General features: G+C 39.8%; 1 protein-coding gene across 1 annotated transcript; it reads right to left on the bottom strand.

Moving 5' to 3' along the window:
* Positions 1 to 3,231: 3,231 nt before the first annotated feature.
* LOC143299388 (alanine aminotransferase 2-like) lies at positions 3,232 to 16,967 on the bottom strand. Its single transcript, XM_076612562.1, has 3 exons — positions 15,680 to 16,967; positions 11,905 to 12,066; positions 3,232 to 9,965 (listed from the first exon to the last, which is right to left on the bottom strand). The coding sequence occupies exons 1-3, from the start codon at positions 16,643 to 16,645 to the stop codon at positions 9,642 to 9,644; spliced, it is 1,452 nt and encodes a 483-aa protein (XP_076468677.1). The 5' UTR covers positions 16,646 to 16,967; the 3' UTR covers positions 3,232 to 9,641.
* Positions 16,968 to 18,304: the final 1,337 nt, after the last annotated feature.

Genomic DNA, 18,304 nt, shown 5'->3' with positions numbered 1-18,304 from the left:
CCCCCCACACTTCAGACTATACTTTTTCTCTCCTCAACGACACCAGGTCTCACACTAAAAACAGAACAAACAACAACAATGATAAAACAAAAACACTGACAAGAGGTGGAGGGCGATGGTGGATGAGGAACAAGAGGAGGAGATGGAGAAAGAAGGAGAAAGTGAGGACTAAGAACAAGAATGGCCATGCTGCAATGAACTTGCCTTGCCTTGTCTGGTCTGGTCTTGCCCTGTCTAGTCTGAAAGATCACTCCAGCCAATGCCGCAAAAACATTAGCGCCATCAGCAAGGCTGGTAAAGAGGGATGGTGGGAGTGGGGGTCGGGTGGAGGGTAGTAGGGGTAGAAGGTGTCCAGGGTCTGTAACCCAGTTTGGTGCTGATTCTCAATAATGATATATATTTCAACAAATACATCAATGTGAAATAAATCGGGGTGGGGGGGGGGGGGGGGGCGGAGGAGGGGGATCGTTTTAGTGATATAGAGATATATAGATAGATATGAAGTAAAGAAACAAAACTAAATAGTCAAACAAATGAACAAACATATATGAAAGACTCCCCCACCACCCAAATTTTTTTTTTAACCAAACAAGTATAACAAGAGCATGGAAGTCAAGGAACCTGAGACAAAACAGTGGGGGGGAGGGGGGGGGGCTGTCAAAACCTAAACGGGCTCTTTAAGCAAACTATGACTAAGGACTATGATCCAGTCTGGTGCCAATTCTGAATAAAAATAGATATTTCAGAAACGTCAACGTGAAATAAGTCTGTGAAAAACTTAGGACTATAATCCAGTCTGGTGCCTAGTCTGAATAATGATGAATATTTCAAACACATCTGTATAAAATAAATCTGTGAAAAAAAACAAAAACAACAACTTGTCAATAGCTAAATAAGCTGTATGAGCACACTATATCTAAGGACTATAATCCAATCTGATGGCGATTCTGAATAATGATAATGAAAGTAATATTTCAAATACATCAACGTTAAATGAATCAGGGGGACTGTTAAAAGCTAAATAAGCTGTACAAGCAAGCTATATCCAAGGACTATGCCGCAGCCTGGCACCAATTCTGAATGTGATCAATATTTTACATATACACTGTATCAACATCACATGAATTTGGGGGAAAAGAGTCAAAAGCTATGTTCATAAGCTGTACGAGCGAGGCTAATTTCAAAGCGAATATGTTCATCAAATACCCACAGCCACTGCATCTGTGTGTGACTATCTATTCATTTAAAAATATAACGCATGCAGACCAGATTTTACAACATAATTGCATTATTTCTTGACAATTATAGTAAGATTTCACAAAAACCAGACAAATCTTACAGTTCATGAAAAAAAAGAAACTAAATTTTAAGACAGAAACAAAAAAACAACTAAATAAAAAAGAATTATTTATATAGATTATATATATATATATATATATATAGTATACCAATAATGAAATGAATATGAAAACAAATGATAAAAAATATATTAAAATCAAACAAAATGAAAACAAATATATAGAGAGATAAAATAATAAATAGATAGATATGAAGTAAAGATACAAAACTTAACTAAATAGTCAAATAAATGAACAAACATATATGAAAGACCCCCCCACCACCCAAAATGTTTTTTTTTTTAACCAAACAAGTATAACAACAGCATGGAAATCAAGGAACCTGAGAGAAAACCAACTCCTGGCCCCAACAGGCTGGTGAATAACCAACATGCATACATGCATGGAAACTGGAATTACCTTCCCAAAACAGGGACATGGAACAGTAAACAATCAGACCTGGTTTAAAAAAAATGTACACTAACATCCAACATGGCAAAAAACAACAACAACAACAACAAAAACCAAGAAACAAGGTACCACAGACACTTGCAAACATGATCCAGTTTCAACAGACACAGGCACACTACAACACAACACATTCTCGTCATCCAGAACCATGTGAGAAAAACAGTTTCTTTTTCAATACAGTACAAGACAATCAATATCAGATGGTTTGGACCTTTGGATATTGTTTTTTTGAGCAAAAGCCTTGACTAAATGAGTTGTCCAATGTTAAGGCGTTGTCCCTCCAAGGGACACCAGCAATACAAAGTTGTCATGTCTTAAGACGTTGTCCCTCCAATGGACAAAAAAAAAAAAAAAAAAAAAAAAAAAGTCCTGTCCACAAAACACAGTTTTAGTATAAATGGCAAGTCTGGCTCCTCTGATATGAACTCAGCAATGGGATGTTACTGATTTGATTTCCACCTAAATTCTTCACGGTGCATTTGCAGGACTTTGGATATTGATAAGAGCAGCATGGTGAAAGTAAAAAAGAAAAAGAAAAAAAAAAAATTAGAACTTTATTGGACATGTTGTTGACATTCTCATCTATGGAATGGTCAACTGTCATAGTCATAAATAATACACAACTATTAAAAAAAAAAAAAAAAAAAAATCTGAGTCAACATTGGAAGACATGAAGAAACTTTCTTTTTTCTTTTCTTTCTTTTCTTTTTTTTTTTTTTTTGGTATGGGGTGAAGAACAGGAGGGAGTGGGGTGAAGGTCAGAGAAGTGTGGAGGGGGTGAGGGTTGAGGGAAGTGTTGACAGAATAAGAAACAGAAAAATAAGTGTCACTTACGTTGCCATGAACAAAGCATGATATACTGGACTGTATGTTGTCATTTTTAAAGATGCAAAACAAACAAACAAAAAAAAAGCAATCAACAAAATGACAGTTGATTTTCAAATGACCATCACCTATACAGCTCTGCGTATTTTTTTGTTTATTCACCAAGCATAAAAAAAATCATGTTTAACTCACTCAGTACGGCCAGTCCTCTCTTCTCCTCTACACAGACCCCTCGGATGTCCAGTGGGTGTCTCAATGACCCAACCTTTAGCTTCCGTCGTCAGAATTGTGGTATTCTTTGTCAACATTCACCTCTTCAGTATAAGAGCCTTCCGCTTGCAATATTTTGATGATTGTAACTGGGGTGAAACGCTGTTAACGTCGTCTCTTTCGCCGTTCGTATGGAGAGAGTTAATCAGTTGAGCAAAATAATTACCCCATAAAAGCACTATATACCTGGTTTATTGGTGTTGCGTCAGTGCCAGCTGTAATTAAGGTTGACGCTTACACAGTGAGACACTATTTCACAAACCAGTCTGGCTTGTTATCCCTCTTTGTACTTTTCTTTCCTTCTTTTTTTTTTTTTTTGGGGGGGGGGGGGGGGGGGGGGATATTGGTTCATGTTTTACTTTGTTGGTGTATACATACATGTAGATTCAGTTGATTTTTTTTTTCCAGTTGTTCAGTGGTTTTTATCTTATTTTATTTAATTTTTTCTTTTACTGTCTGGATATGAACATCCTATGAAGAGGCAGTGCTGCCACCTGTAGCAGGATATTTGACAGCTAAAGCTACTGCTTTGATCCTATTCAGTGAAGTATCAGCTGTGTCACAAGCATGTGTGGCATAGAATATATATAGATATACATATAAATAAATGTGTGTGTGTGATCATATATATATATATATGTGTGTGTGTGTGTGTGTGTGTGAGTGCATGCACAAAAGTGGGCACTTCAATGTGATGGTGTGCCAAAGTCAGTCTGTGTATCTATCTACCTTCTTTTCAGAGACAAGTCCCACCTTGATGTGGCATCACATATTCATAACAATATAACAGAATTAACAAACATGCATAACACACAAATTCTACCCGAACACGCACACCAAAAAACACATATCATCAACTAAACATGATATGGAAAATGTTTATAAAGTATCTCAACAGGGCAAAATTCTACCTGAGCCATGGATCAGTTGTTCCCGAATGTTAACATCAAAACTTCCTTTCATTTTCTTCATATAATCAACTCTCTCAACAACAACTCCAAAATGCTTTCAAATTCATTTACAAACAAAATTCTAATTATGTTTAGATTTCACGATGGTCATACATCTTTTTCTTGGCTTCCTGAAAACAAAAAGAATATATATATATTTTTTTTTTTAAACCGTTCATACTGTCTTCTGTATCTAACTGTAAAAATGATTCAATTTTTACTGTTCAGAAAGACATCTCCCCTAACACATGATTTAGAGACAGTTAAGTATAGGAATGCCTACTGGTTGCCCATCATATGTCAAATTGGTCAGGGGAGGGGAGGGGGTCGGGGGGATTGCTGGTTGTTATATGTCACATTTCAGGTATCCATGAAATCTCTTGGGGTGAAATTGGAACAAAACTTGGTGAAGGCCACAACATGTTAGCAGAGAGGGCCTGTTACACATCATTTCTTGAACTCACAGTACACACTGCATCTGTTGTCAGCGTTTCTGTTCCTTGGTGGTGGTGTGCCAGTGTGCATCATCACTGTCCTGATAACTTCCCAGCTGGATTACTGCAACCCTCTTATTGTCAGTCTTCCCATTTACTGACATACTTACTACTTACCTACTGTGACCTCTGGCATATAACAGCAATGAAGATCTACCACCCTTCTCACTTTCTTTCTATATTAAAAAAAAAAAAAAAAGCTGCACTGGCTCCCTGTAAAATTCTGATGTGAATACAAAGTCAAAGTTACTGCCTATCATTAAGTTGATTCTGCTTAGTCAACAACCCTGGAATGTTTTGAAATGGTGGCTAATGTTCTTGCTGACTGTCCTGGATACAAGTGTATGCTGAGAACATTGCTTCTGAACAGTCGGCTAGCTCTGGGTTTTGGTGCTGATGGTACTGGTCTTCAAGATGTTTATAAGCCATAAACATACACTTTCTTTTTCAGTTCTTCTTCTTCTCATTTGTCAGATGGACTTTTTCATTTCTATTCATGATGAAAAAACAAACAGCACCACCTCCACGCACTAAAACAACAAAAAATTATACAAGTACCAGTGCCAAGTACAATATGAAAAAATATATAAACAAAAAAGCCAGATCAACAACACTGAACTAATCAGCAAAACTTACTGTAAGTACACAGTCTCTGAATAACAATGGATAACAAGTGTCTCTGAATAACAAGGTATAACAAGCCACACACAATAGCTGTACCATAATAAACAGAAGATGCATTTACAAGCGTAACTTGCAATATCGCATGTTCATACCTCACTCCATAATCATAAATCTCAACACAACTTCCAGTGCTTTTCTTTTTCCAGGATGTTTAAGAGGTCAGCCAGACTCACACTCACTTACTTTCTTACTAATTCAGTTACTGCCCATTATGCCCGCTGGCATTAAGGCAGCTAAAAAGAACCACCACTCTTGTCTGTTTTGGGCTAATCTGAATGGTTCCCCAGGTGTGTGTTTTCATTTATTTATTTATAGTCTGTTCATCTAAGATGATGATATTAGACTGATCCCAGGTGTACTTCAGGGTCTCGAGTTCTTCTTCGACGGTCGTGCACCTTTGGCCTTTCTTTCTTGCGTCTACCTTCTGGAGGTGCCCAGTGAAGGACTGCCCAGTGGATGTTACCTTGCTCTCTTCACATGATGTGTCCAGTGTATTTCTACCACCACCTTTTTTTTTTTTTTTTTTTTTTTTTGCTGCCCCATCATCTGCACCATTTCAGTGGCATTACTCCCACGCCGCTCATTTTTTAGATTTCCCCCATACACAGCCACACCCAGGTTCATCCGTCACAGTTCCACCATCGGCAGTCCGCAGGGAACTATCGATATTAGGTCGCCAAGAGGCCACACACCAGAGGAGACCCTGAACTACTGCTGAGTCACTTCGAGTGGTGCCTGTTCTGATTCAACGTACTTAGGACACCACCTACTAAGCCCCCAACTAATGACAATAATCCAACACCTTCTTATGATGATGGTGTTCATGTTCTCTTGATTGAACTGGGAGAGTAACAGTTGACTGGAGATGGTATTGGGAAAGAGAACTCGCAGGATTCTTCAGAGGGTTTGGTTTTTTTTTGTGTGTGTGTGGAAGGTTGACAGCTTCGTTATTCAGACTCCCAGCCAGAGGTGTTACACCTGACTGAGAATTATCATCATATATAGAGATCACTTACCAGGATAGTACCACTATGTAAGGTGGAATGGATCATAATAAAAAATATGTTTCCACTTCAAACTTGTCAACAATTGTCAATAAGTGTTTCATAGAAAAAAAATGTGCAGTTTATCTGAATATCAAAAGAAAAATTCTGATCTGGCAAGCAAACAACAAGATAATACTGATAATGGAGAAAAAATTGCCCAGTCTTTTCAATTCACAATAAATCAACTGGGCAAAAAAACATCAAACAGTTATATAAAAAGTTCCATTACCACCAAGACAAATCCATGAAATGCTGATACTTTTTTTAGGCACCAATTAAAACTTGATTGATCACACACACACACACACACACACACACACACATTATTTGCCATTTTCTTCATATGTTCTGTTGTTTTTTTACCTGTTTCTGTTCTGCTATCTGAAGATGGTCTGAATTATTGTCATATATTAATGGAAATTACTTGTTCTTTTACAAGACTCAGATCCCAAGTTTTAGTTTATCAATTGACATACTAAAGGTGAAAAAGTGACAGGGATAAGGATGTAAAAAGAATATGTTCAACACTGTAAATATTCACACTGACCGTATCTGTATCAGTAGCTTAATGAGGTGTCAATGCATATTGACAACTACAGCACACACACAGGCATTCTAAACATCACCTTGCACAACATAAAACCCAATCTTTCATAATCAAAGGCCTCTCATTCGATTCTTTCTCAAGGCCACTCACTCCCCTGCAAAACAAATAGATTACATGAAGATGGTAGTTGCTCTGCTTCATCTCCTAACTGCCGCCAAATACAACAAACTCAAGCTCCTGAAGTGACATTTCCAGTGACTGTCAGATCAAGGGAAATAATACAGCCAAAGGCGCTTGCTTGTGTATGAGGAATTGTCTCCCATCAACCATTCCATTAGCTCTTCTTTTTTCTTTTTTTCTATCACTCATTTGCAAGTTTTATCAATGATACAATCATTTCACTTTCCATCATCTGGAGGATTAAATCACTGCTTACTGAATTAATTCGATGGGTCTGCAACTTTGTTGTCAATGACTTTCTCTTGATTCTGGACACACCGTTCACTTGGAATAACTTCATGCTCAGTAGTTTTGCATGGAATTCTATCATATCATCATTCTACATATCCATTCCTTTTCATTTAAAAGCAGGGAAGAGGGGGATGGGAAAAAGAGGGAGGTGTGTGTGGAGGGGGATGGGGGTGGCACAGTTACAAGAAGAATAATGTGGAAAGACAATCAAGGTTTTTATATTTTTCATGTTCTCTGTGTGTGTGTGTGTGTGTGTAAATATATGTGCCCATGCACGTTCATGTGCTGCATTATCATTTGTCTTCCACCATTGTAATGTTTTGCTAATGCCAATACAGTAAATCATGGTATCTCACCAGTAAATTATCAGTATTGTATTTGTTAACAACAAAGGAAGGAGCAAACCATTCACTTCCTGTTTACGATATGTTTGAATTACATTTCAAACCTTAAACTGAGACAGACAATAGTGCAACCCATTCCCCTGACCTGACACAGGATATACCAGCAGCACAAAGCTCATTGGCTGTTTTTTTTGGTTCAAAGGCTACTGTGGTCACCCTGTACCACAGCACAGCATCTGAACCAGAGTCTACACTTCACTAAGTCATTCCCTCAAGCTAATTATAGAGATTAGTTCCCTCCATGCCATAGACTGGAAAGTGTATAAATTTTGTTTTGTTTCCAGGCCAACCTTGAAGGGACGATTCCGCTAGCCTGCCACTGGCTGCAGGCATGTCTGCTGGGAAGGGAAAACGTGCCTGCCAATACTAGCAGATAATGCAGATAAAGGTTTTTAAAGTCTAAGTCATGCTAGTATATCTTTTATACAATCAAAGCTGTTTCCTTACACAAAAATCAGTCAGATCATGGGAGATCTTTCCAAAAGAAAAAATGTTTGATTTTTGCCTGGAAAATGTTCATTTCGAAAGACAAAGACCAAAAAAAATTTTTTTTAAAAATAAAATAAAAGAAAACAAGCCCAGCACGCCTTCAGGACCAAAAAACCTTAACAGTCTTAGCATTTTCTGTACTCATCCATTAAAAATAGTGCGTACAAATACCAACAGCAACAGAAGCCCGCTTAACCAATAAGCACGCTATGAACGATATGGATGCCTGTTACGATGACAGAAGACGAGAGTCATCGTTTGTAATTCTGATGTTCCGGATGAGCACTTGCATATAGGTCCAACATAAAAACTATTGAAAGGCCACCACTAGAAAGAAACCACATAAACTTCTCCAAACACATAGTGTTCACATGATCAGAACTTACACACATAAAAAAAACCCCTACTCTATGCTCAAAAAGTGATGATAAAAAAAAAAAAAAGACAATTAAAGAAATAAAATATGCCCTGACGAGTAATGTTTGAAGTTGATGGGGATTTTTTTCCTTCATATTTTCCATCTTCACTACAGCACCTCTGCCTAAATGAACTGAGGTAGGGCAGGGGAGGGAGGGAAGTGCTTGCTTGTACACTTCACTAAACTATGGTTTCATTAACCCCTTGACTGTTGCTGACGAGTATGCTGCTCGATGAAGGACCACCGCCTCATGAAAACACCTTGCTCACAGATCAGGATGCAGGGCATCGCTGTTTTATCCAGACTTCTACCCTCTTGATAATACATTGCTTTTATTCAGGGGAAAAAAAATCAGTTACACCAGTACAGAAAAAAGGAGTAATTGCCCTTGAAATTCATGGATTGTTATCTCATTTGAAATTTTTCCTCTTTGAATAATACATCGCTTATTTTCAGAAAAAAAATCTGTTACATCAGTACACAACAAAATGGAGTAGTTGCCTTTCAAATTCAGTCTACACCAACCTCATTTTTATTGGATTCCTTCCTCTTTTAACTTTTATTCAGGTAAAAATATATACTCCAGTGCACAAAAAGGAGTTAACTGCCCTTCATATTCAGTCTACACATCTCATTTTTGGGAGATTTCTTCCTCGTTGAACTTTTAATCAGAAAAAAACAAAAAAAAAACAAACCCAACCCTCCACTGCACAAAAAAGGAGTTAACTGGCCTTCAAGTTTGGTCTAAACTGATATCATTTTTATTGGGACTTCTTCCTCTTTGATGATACATCACTTTTATTCAGGAAAAAAACAACAACAAAAATTACTCCAGTGCACAAAAAGAAATTAACTGCCATTCAAATTTGGTTCACATTGACTTATTTTTTACTGGGCTTCTTTATAATACACTGCTTTTATTCAGGAAAAAAAAACACAAAAAAAACACAATTACTCCAGTGAACAAAAAATGAGTTAATCAACTGCCCTTCAAATCTGGTCCAGCTGATTTAATTTTTATTGGACTTCTTCTTCTTCGATAATCACTTTTAAGAAAAGAAAAAAAAATCAATTACTCTAGTGCACAAAAAAGGGGAGTTAACTACCGTTCCAAATTCATGCCATGCTGATCTCGTTTCACCAAGGCTCAGCTGCAGCCGTCAAGGAGATACTGGAGATACAAACACCCACCAAAAGTGAGAGGAAGGTTGGGAGGGGTGCAGGTGAGGGTGTAGTTACTTATACTTGGCCAGGAACTCCTTGTGGAAGGCCTCAAACTGACCCAGCACGGCCTTCAGCTCCTCCACGGGGGGAAGGATGGTGGTGCGGAAGTGATAGGTGCCTGGCTTCTCCTTGAAGCCGCTGCCGGGCACGGTGCAGATGCCCGTGGCCTCCAGCAGTGCGAAGCAGTAGAAGGCATCGGGGCTCTGGTTGGCCGCCTTGGCCGCGGCCACGGCCTTGGGGGGCAGTTGAATGTTGGGGAAGGCGTACATTGCCCCCTGCACCTCGTTGCAGGTGATGCCCTTGATGGAGTTGAAGACCTTGGTCACCAGCTGGGCCTGTCACAAGTTGCACAAATGTTTTTTGTTGTTTTTTTCTCTCTAACTGATGAAAAACTTTTTTTTTTTAACAGTGAATGTATTTATAACACTGTTTCATAGAGTTCGGGAAAATGTTATTTATTTAATTTTAAAAAAAGAAAAGAAAGAAAGAAAAAAGAATCAACATTTAGTTCTGTGTCCAGTTCATTTCTGCATCAAATGTTGAATTCTGTCAAATATAGGATACTAACAAGCAAGCAAAATATAAAAATAAAGATAAAGAACATTTCAGAACTTTCAAAGACACTGTTGTTGTTGTTGTTACTACTACTGCAAATAATATTAATAATTATAATAATAATGCTGTCCTCTTCTTCACAAAAACTACCCAGTGTTATAGCTAAATCAGCACTCAAGATACAAAATGTTACTGTTAGCCTCACCACACTTGCCCCTTCCTCCCCCCAACCCACACCTCCTCCCTAATTATAACAATAAAAGGTCCTGAAAAACCTGACAGTCGGGTCAGAGGTTCTCCTCTGCTACTAGTAACCATGTAACCCAGTACTACCTGCCCCATGTGGGGGAGTCAACCCCACAAGAAAATCCCATCTGCAGAGGGATGGGTTCCAGGAGATATGACTTGCCCCAGACATGCCATATCATGAAAGGAAAGATTAGAGAGATCATACTGGATCGGTTACTGTCTGGGCTAACAATGACCACGCCATCCATCTGCCATCCATCGATCTTCAACAGGGCAGGTGTGAAAAATGTGCTACTGGGATAAAATGACAGAACAGGAAGGAACAAACAGGAAGGAACAAAGCTTCGTAACAAGCTCCAGCAGCCTTGCCAAAACAATCCTCCAAAGAACTGTTGAGGGAGGGAGACAGAGGGGAAGACAGAAAATAACAAGGGACTGACAACATTGCATCTTCTTCCTCATTCACCTCCCGTTAGATGAGCGGCCCGCTGTCCTCGATGAAGACATTGCACAGTGGACAGGAAAACCATTTGCAGGGACCCGGACTTTGATACACAACCAACAGAGCTGGAGGAATCCGGTGAACAGTTCTTCTGTGTGGCGCCCAAATGACTCTTCACGGAGTTGAGGGAGAAGAAGATGAAGAAGAAGAAGGCTTTGACACACAATCGACAAACCTGGAGGAATCTGGTGAACAGTTCTGTGCCGCACCCCTATGACTCTTCACAGAGTCGAGGGAGGAGCAGATGAAGGCTCTGAGTATGACACACAACCAACAGACCTGAAGGAATCTGGTGAACAATTCTTCTGTGTGGTGCCCCAAGTAAGGGAGAAGAAGAAGCAGACTTTGACACACAAAGTTCTGACAGACCTGGAGGAATCTGGTGAACAGTTCCTCTGTGTGGTACCCCAGTGACTCTTCACAGAGTTGAGGAGAAGAAGAAATAGAAGGCTTTGACATACGACCAACAGACCTGGGAGAATCTGGTGAACTGTTCTGTGTGTCGCCCCAATAATTCTTCACAGATTTGAGGGAGAAAAAGAAGAGGGCTTTGACATAGAACCTGGAGGAATCTGGAAAATAGTTCTTCTGTGCGGCACCCCAATAATTCTTCACAGATTTGAGGGAGAAAAAGAAGAGGGCTTTGACATATACCCTGAAGGAATCTGGAAAACAGTTCTTCTGTGTGGGGCTCTAATGACACTTCACAGATTTGAGGGAGGAGGAGAAGAAGAGGGCTTTGACGCACAACTGACAGACCTCGAGGACTCTGATGAACAGTTCTTCTGTGTGGTGCCTCAGCTGAAGGAGAAGTACAGCAGACTTAGACACACAAAGTTCTGACAGACCTGGAGGAACCTGGTCAACAGTTCTTCTGTCCAGTACCCCAATGACTCTTCACAGAGTTGAAGGAGAAGAAGAAGAAGAAGAAGAAGAAGAAAAACCTGAGCAGATGGAGGGAGGCTTACCTTCTCCTTGAGCTGGTCCAGCACAGCAGTCTTCTCCTTGCAGAACTGCTCGTAGGAGGGCTCCCCTTTCTTAGGGGGGTTGACAATGACGTCCATCACCACCTGACCTGTCACCGGGGGGCACAGTTTGGCTGAGATGCTCTTCAGGTACATGGCCTTCACCTGAGGGATAGCGTAAAAGTAACAATAAGAAGTAGGAGAAGAAGAATCATCATCATCATAATGTGCATTGATATATACTATAACACTTATCCCTGCCGCTCAAAGCGCATTTAGTGTTGCAATACATCTGGTATAAGACGTGCATTGGAATAAAAATATATATATATATAAAATTAATGAAAACTCACTAGAATTATAGTAGAAATATATCAATGTAAATCATATGCATGTATACAAGATCATACCTATTCCAATGTAGTGTGTAGCTGTACCAGTTTACAACTGACATTCTGCTTTCTTTTTTGCTTTGTTGTTAAACAAAAATGTGGCGAGTGTCTGTGACTGTCAGTAAGTTACTCCATTATCATACAACCAACATCAGTTTGCTACCATGAATCGGTCACAGTTATGGCACGCTGGGTATAATATCAGCCATGAAATGGCCCCTTTGTGGTACCCCTGGGCAACAGCTTTCCATAAGCAACTTGTTTTAGTTTGGGAATATATAAATATTGTCACATAATGTTCTTATAACCCACTTAATGACTTGCTGCTTAGGCTTCATGCTGTGCAGGCCAGGAAGACAGTGAACAGGTGTGGGGAATGGGGAAGGCAGAGGGATACATTTAAAATAAAATAATAAAATCATTATTAAGGAAACACGAAAAGAGAGAGAAGAACAGAGCTTGGGACAGAGAGAAGAGAGAGGGGGGTGGGGGGGGGGGGGAGGCAGACAGGGAAAAGCGCACACGCACACACAGATACCACACACCCCGAAACCCCCTCCCCACCCCCACCCCCCACACACACACGCATGCACATGTGCATGCACACACACACACGCATAAATGTTTATACTCACAGGGTATTAACAGTACTTTATACTTATAGAAAAAATTATACAAACAGTATGGTATTTAAACTTAAACTTTAGCACAACATAGCATATATATATATATATATATATATATATATATATATATGGCATAGTACAGCAAAGTGTGGCAGCCACTTGTTCATTGACCAGTTAACTAAAAGCCTTACACACACACACACACACACACACACACACACACACACACATATATATATATATATATATATATATATATATATATATATATATATATATACCATACAGGACAGCACAACAAATAACAGCATTATACAGTAGCTACTTATTGATTCACTCTCTGAGTGACTAAAAAGCCTGACACATATACTGTACAGAACATGTGTACAGCACAGCATGCGAACAGTATGTAGTAATGTACAGCACAGCATTGCAGGGTTGCCCAGGGACTAGTTATATTTACTATGTACACACAGCTAGCCTCTTTCAGCTCTGCCATTCATCAGCCATTTCTTTGGAGGCATTTTTATTTCACCAGCACCACAACTCAACTATTCTCTCAGACTTTCCAACTCTTGCCTGCAGTTTGAAAGACTGTACTGAACATGTGGCTGAGTGGATGGCTATATATATTATAATTATAAAGTTTGAAAAAAAAACCACTGTACATACTGAAGATGTGGCTGAGTCAGTGAGTGGATGAGCATTTATTCATAAACAAGTTGAAAATGAATGAGGATAAAAAAAAATTTTTTAAATTAATGAGCTTAGTGCTGTTGGCACAAAATCAAAGATTAACCGAGTAACTTCTAGTTCTACCCCTATGTCCATCTGTAGCTGTGACATACCATTCTCTCAGTCTCAGTACAGTAACAAAGTCACAGTTCACAGCAAATACAGTACAGTACACTACAGTACTGGCTACTTTTTCATTCACTGTCTCATTAACTGCAAGCTTGACAGCTGGTAAGCATGTGGCTGAGAAAACTGAATGCGAACAACAGTGATAGATAAATAATCCTGGAGTTACTGGAACATACACTCTACAGGAGATTCCTGATTACCCGGCTTCCTTTCATTGTTTTCTCCTGTTTTGACAGTCTGCACGTTTTGTTTTCTTCTAGTTTGACACAGCAAACGTTTTTTTTTACCTTCTTTTTACTGTGGTGACATTTAGCATACTGATTCTCTTCCCCACAGACTCCCCTTCTTTTAGTTGATTATTTCAATCCAAACCGGTTTTCCTTTTGATCAAAGACCCATCTTAGCATTTGTTATATTTCATTAAATCATTCAGATCAGTATTATTTTCTGTTTCTAAATCAATACTATACATACATATATATATATATATATATATATATATATATATATATATATATATATCATCATAATGGTTTAAAAGAAAGGAAAAAAGATATCAATATCAAACTGTGTTCTTGAATTCCCACACAGGCTTAGGACAGAATAAAAGTCTCTTAGTCTCTCTCCTCATAGAATCTTTTGTAAGGCCAACGCCAGCAAGATTTATAACATGATCAGAGTGTGTGTGTGTGTGTGTGTGTGTGTGTGTGTGTGTGTGTGTGCTGGAGTGTGTCTCTGAAAATGTGTATATAGTAACAGTATGTGTACATACATGTATGCATGTGTGTGTGTGTGTGTACTTTTATGTATGTGTGCACATGTCAGACAGACACAATGATTTGTATGAGACAGATGTGTACATGTGTGAGTGTGTGTGTGTGTGGTTTGGTGTGGTGTGGTATGTTGTGTTGTGTTGTGTCGTGTTGTGTTGTGTGTGTGTGAGAGAGTGAATGTGCATTTGCCTCTGTGTGTGTGTGTGTGTGTGTGTGTGTGTGTGTGTGTGTGTGTTTGTGTGTGTGTGAGAGAGAGAGAGACATGGAGAAAACTAAGACCAAGAGTGAGAGAGAAATAACAAAAAAAAAATCATACAAGCAAATATATTCAGAATAAATACATAAAGTAGATTTATAAAGATTAATGATAATATTGATAGATAAATTGCACAAACCAAATTCATAAGATTTTGAAGAAGTGGATGAAACAAAATATAACTACTTTCATGTCATCTTGAAAACATTTAGAAACACATGTGTGTGCAGAATATGTTTATGTTGTTGCTTTTTTTCTTTCTTCTTTAAACATTTTACAGAAAACAATTCAGTGATAACAACAACCACTTAATTTTCCTAAGTTTTAACATTAGATTAGTACTAGACAATTTCAAAAATGTAATGAATGGAATGATTTAATTCAAAGAAATTATACCCATCTATAGCAATATGACAATGAACTGTACTTGTAGTATATATATGCCATTATTGTATTACACAAAAAGCATGAACTTATAAAAGATATCACTTTGAAAAAACAGAAACAACTGTGTAAGCATGATCAATAACGATAACATGTGTAAACTCTGAATGAAAAGCCATGTTGCAAAATAGTTTTAACATCCCTATCACCTTACCTGATCTGATCATGATTCAAGCAAAAGAATGTGTGTGTGTGTGTGTGTGTGTGTGCGCGCGCACATGACTGAAGCCTAACTGAATGACACAGGAAACGAACAATGAGTGCCTAAAGGTAGCTCTGTCAGTCAGATCTACCAAGATTGGCAGCCTGTCAAATGCAAACAACTCTGTGTTTGTAAAACGCTTACACCTTGGTCTCTGAATGATGTCATGAACCATATAACTTGTAAGTATTTGTAAAATAACTAATAATAATCTGACTTACATCTGGGTCCAGGTTGATGACCTCGGCGTACCCTCCCCGACAGCCACACTCGCCCATGAAACCCTTGGAGGCAGACATGAAAGAAGCCAACTCCATGGTGTTGTACGGAGCCCCCATCTCCATCATCACCTTCTTGAAGGAGAAGAACTCGGATCCTTTGGCATAGATGTTGTGCTGGTACACTTCATCCGCCATGATGAACAGCTTGTGTTTGTGAGCAAAGCGGATGATGTTCTGGATGTTTTCCTTGGTGAGCACCTGACCTGTAGGGTTACCCGGGTTGATGACACAAATCGCCCTGGGCTTGCAATGCGGTTTGGATTCTCCTATAGCCCTCTCCAACTCCGACACGTCCAGCGACCAGTTTTCTTCCTCCTTCAGGTAGTAGCAGATGGGGTAAGCTCTGAACTCACATATAGCGGCTGAGTACAGAGGGTACTGGGGCACCGGAATCATGATGCCTGCTTTCCCTGGCCCGTTCTCTCCAGTCAGTAGCAGAGTCATGATGGACTTGATGCCATCACTGGCCCCTGTGGACAGGACAATGTCACTAGGGTCGCTGGGGTAACCGTCCCGCTCCTTGATGTAGCTGGCGATATCTTCACGTATGACTAGCAAACCGGCGCTGTCGGTGTAGGAGCCGATGGACTGTCCTTTGCACCCTTCCAGGATGCGCTTGGCTCGCTGCTTGGCATCGTCCGGGAAGTCGGAGCTGGCCATCAGCACATCAGGGCACGTGACCAGCGCCTGCACTTGGCGGATGAAGGTGATGGGTTTCTGGCCCGTGGCGTGACAGTCTCCGATGTTGGCCTTCACCACCTGGCTGAAGGGTTTCTTCTGTCCTTGCTTGATCTCACTTTCTATGGCACCGGCTCTGGCCACGATGGGGCCCCGAACGGCGTATTCCATCTCTTTGACGCCAGGGTTTAAAGTTTCCAGCGTCAACACTTTGTTGTTCTGTGCCATGATCGTTAGGTTCGGTGCCGGGAACGAAGACAAAAAATATGATCACAGAAAACTGTCCACAACAAGCGTTTTTTTGGTGTTATGTTGTGAACTAAACGAATCGATGGTTCACACAACAAATTCGAAAGAGAAACCGATCAAGCCCACATCGCTTGTCGCAAGCAAACACAGCAGGAACTTTCGAAGTGGTAGCAGACGAAGGTGAAGGTTGGTCACGTAAGCCAAGGGCGAAACACTCTGATGCATAAGTGAGTGAAACGCCCAAAGCCTTGTCACCAGTTACCTCAGTTGCTCGGAAGTTCACGGGTGACTGATCAGCTTTGACTGGTTTCACCTGCTTGCACGCTGTTACACTGATATGGATATCGTGATAAAATTGTTGAGGCGCGGAAGGTGCAGTGAAGAGGATTAGGGGAGAAGAAGAGAACGGTCGAGGGTTTTAGCATAATATAATCCAGTCATCGGAAATGAGCTGGGTGGGAGAAGAGCCGAGAGCTAGGTGTGCGTATCAGTGTTGAACATAATAATCTGAAGGCATGCTTGGGTTCCAGATTTGACCGCATTTTTTCTTTCTTCTTTCTTTTCTAACTCTACATATTCATGTTTGAAAACATGCACGCTTTTCCCCACGAAATAAGGCTATTTTTGGAGGAAAATAATATATCCATGACTTAGAACTTTTAGTTTATAAAATACATTATTATATTTTTATCGTTTTCGGGACTAAGCAGCTATGTATGTAGGTTGCTGTAAGTGGCAGTGCGAACGTACATAGTTCCACTGTGCACACGAACCCAGCCGTCCATGGGGGATAAGGAGATCAATTTCGATCCAATGACCATACAGATTGACCGTATAACCTGAATGCCTGCATTTGCAGTCATGAAATGCTGTAGCGCAGGGTCAGTTCTGAAAACATGTATGCATGGAATAGTCTGCTCCATGTTGATTGGGTCGTAAGGGTGCGCGCATCAGTGTGTATGTGTTGGTTTGTGAAATCGGACTGAAAAGAATCAGTGTCCACTCATTGAAAACTCAGTGAACAGATCGAGGCCTCCCGGCCAAAGAGACACATTATATAACAATATAGCTGACAGTATTAGTTGTTGTACTGATTTGTGTGTGTGTGTGTGTGTGTGTGTGTGTGTGTTGTGACAAATACAAGTTGTACGTGGGGCTTCTGAGCAGCCCTTTTTGTTGTTGTTCAGTACAGTGTATCTCCGTCTGATGAAATAAGTCAGGCATTACTGCCTCCAGTCAATTTAAGGTTCGATCTGCGCTTATATAATGCATTATATATATGATTTCCACAATTACGTTTTAGACTATATATCAATTCATATTATTTGTTTGCGATGACAACACCTTGTAAAAATCGACTCATTTGAATAAACAGCGAGCCTCTTCTTCTTCTTCTTCTTCTACAAGTAATTCCTCTCTCTCTCTCTCTCTCTCTCTCTCTCTCTCTCTCTCTCTCTCTCTCTCTCTCTTGACTGATTTTTTGTGTGTTTTGTTTTTGGTTTTTGGTTTCAACTGAGTTGGTCATGGCAGCTAGACCAGCTGGCTGAGACATGGAATGTGCCGATCGTCAAAATGTCGTCTCAATAGCCGCCGGCTCGATCATTTAATTGTTACCGGGAAAAGATTTCTAACTGAATA

This window comes from Babylonia areolata, chromosome 25 (assembly GCF_041734735.1).
Source record: "Babylonia areolata isolate BAREFJ2019XMU chromosome 25, ASM4173473v1, whole genome shotgun sequence".
Taxonomy (NCBI): Eukaryota; Metazoa; Mollusca; class Gastropoda; order Neogastropoda; family Buccinidae; genus Babylonia; species Babylonia areolata.
The sequence above is the reverse complement of the archived record's forward strand: the minus strand, read 5'-3'. Positions and strand labels throughout refer to the sequence as shown.

Bases quoted from the DNA above. Each gene is read 5' to 3' on its own strand.
- LOC143299388 (XM_076612562.1), bottom strand. From the start codon at position 16,645: ATGGCACAGAACAACAAAGTGTTGACGCTGGAAACTTTAAACCCTGGC. The intron at 12,067-15,679 runs GTAAGTCAGATT...GCTATCCCTCAG, and splicing joins TCATCAACCTGGACCCAGAT to GTGAAGGCCATGTACCTGAA. The intron at 9,966-11,904 runs GTAAGCCTCCCT...AACTTGTGACAG, and splicing joins TGGACCAGCTCAAGGAGAAG to GCCCAGCTGGTGACCAAGGT.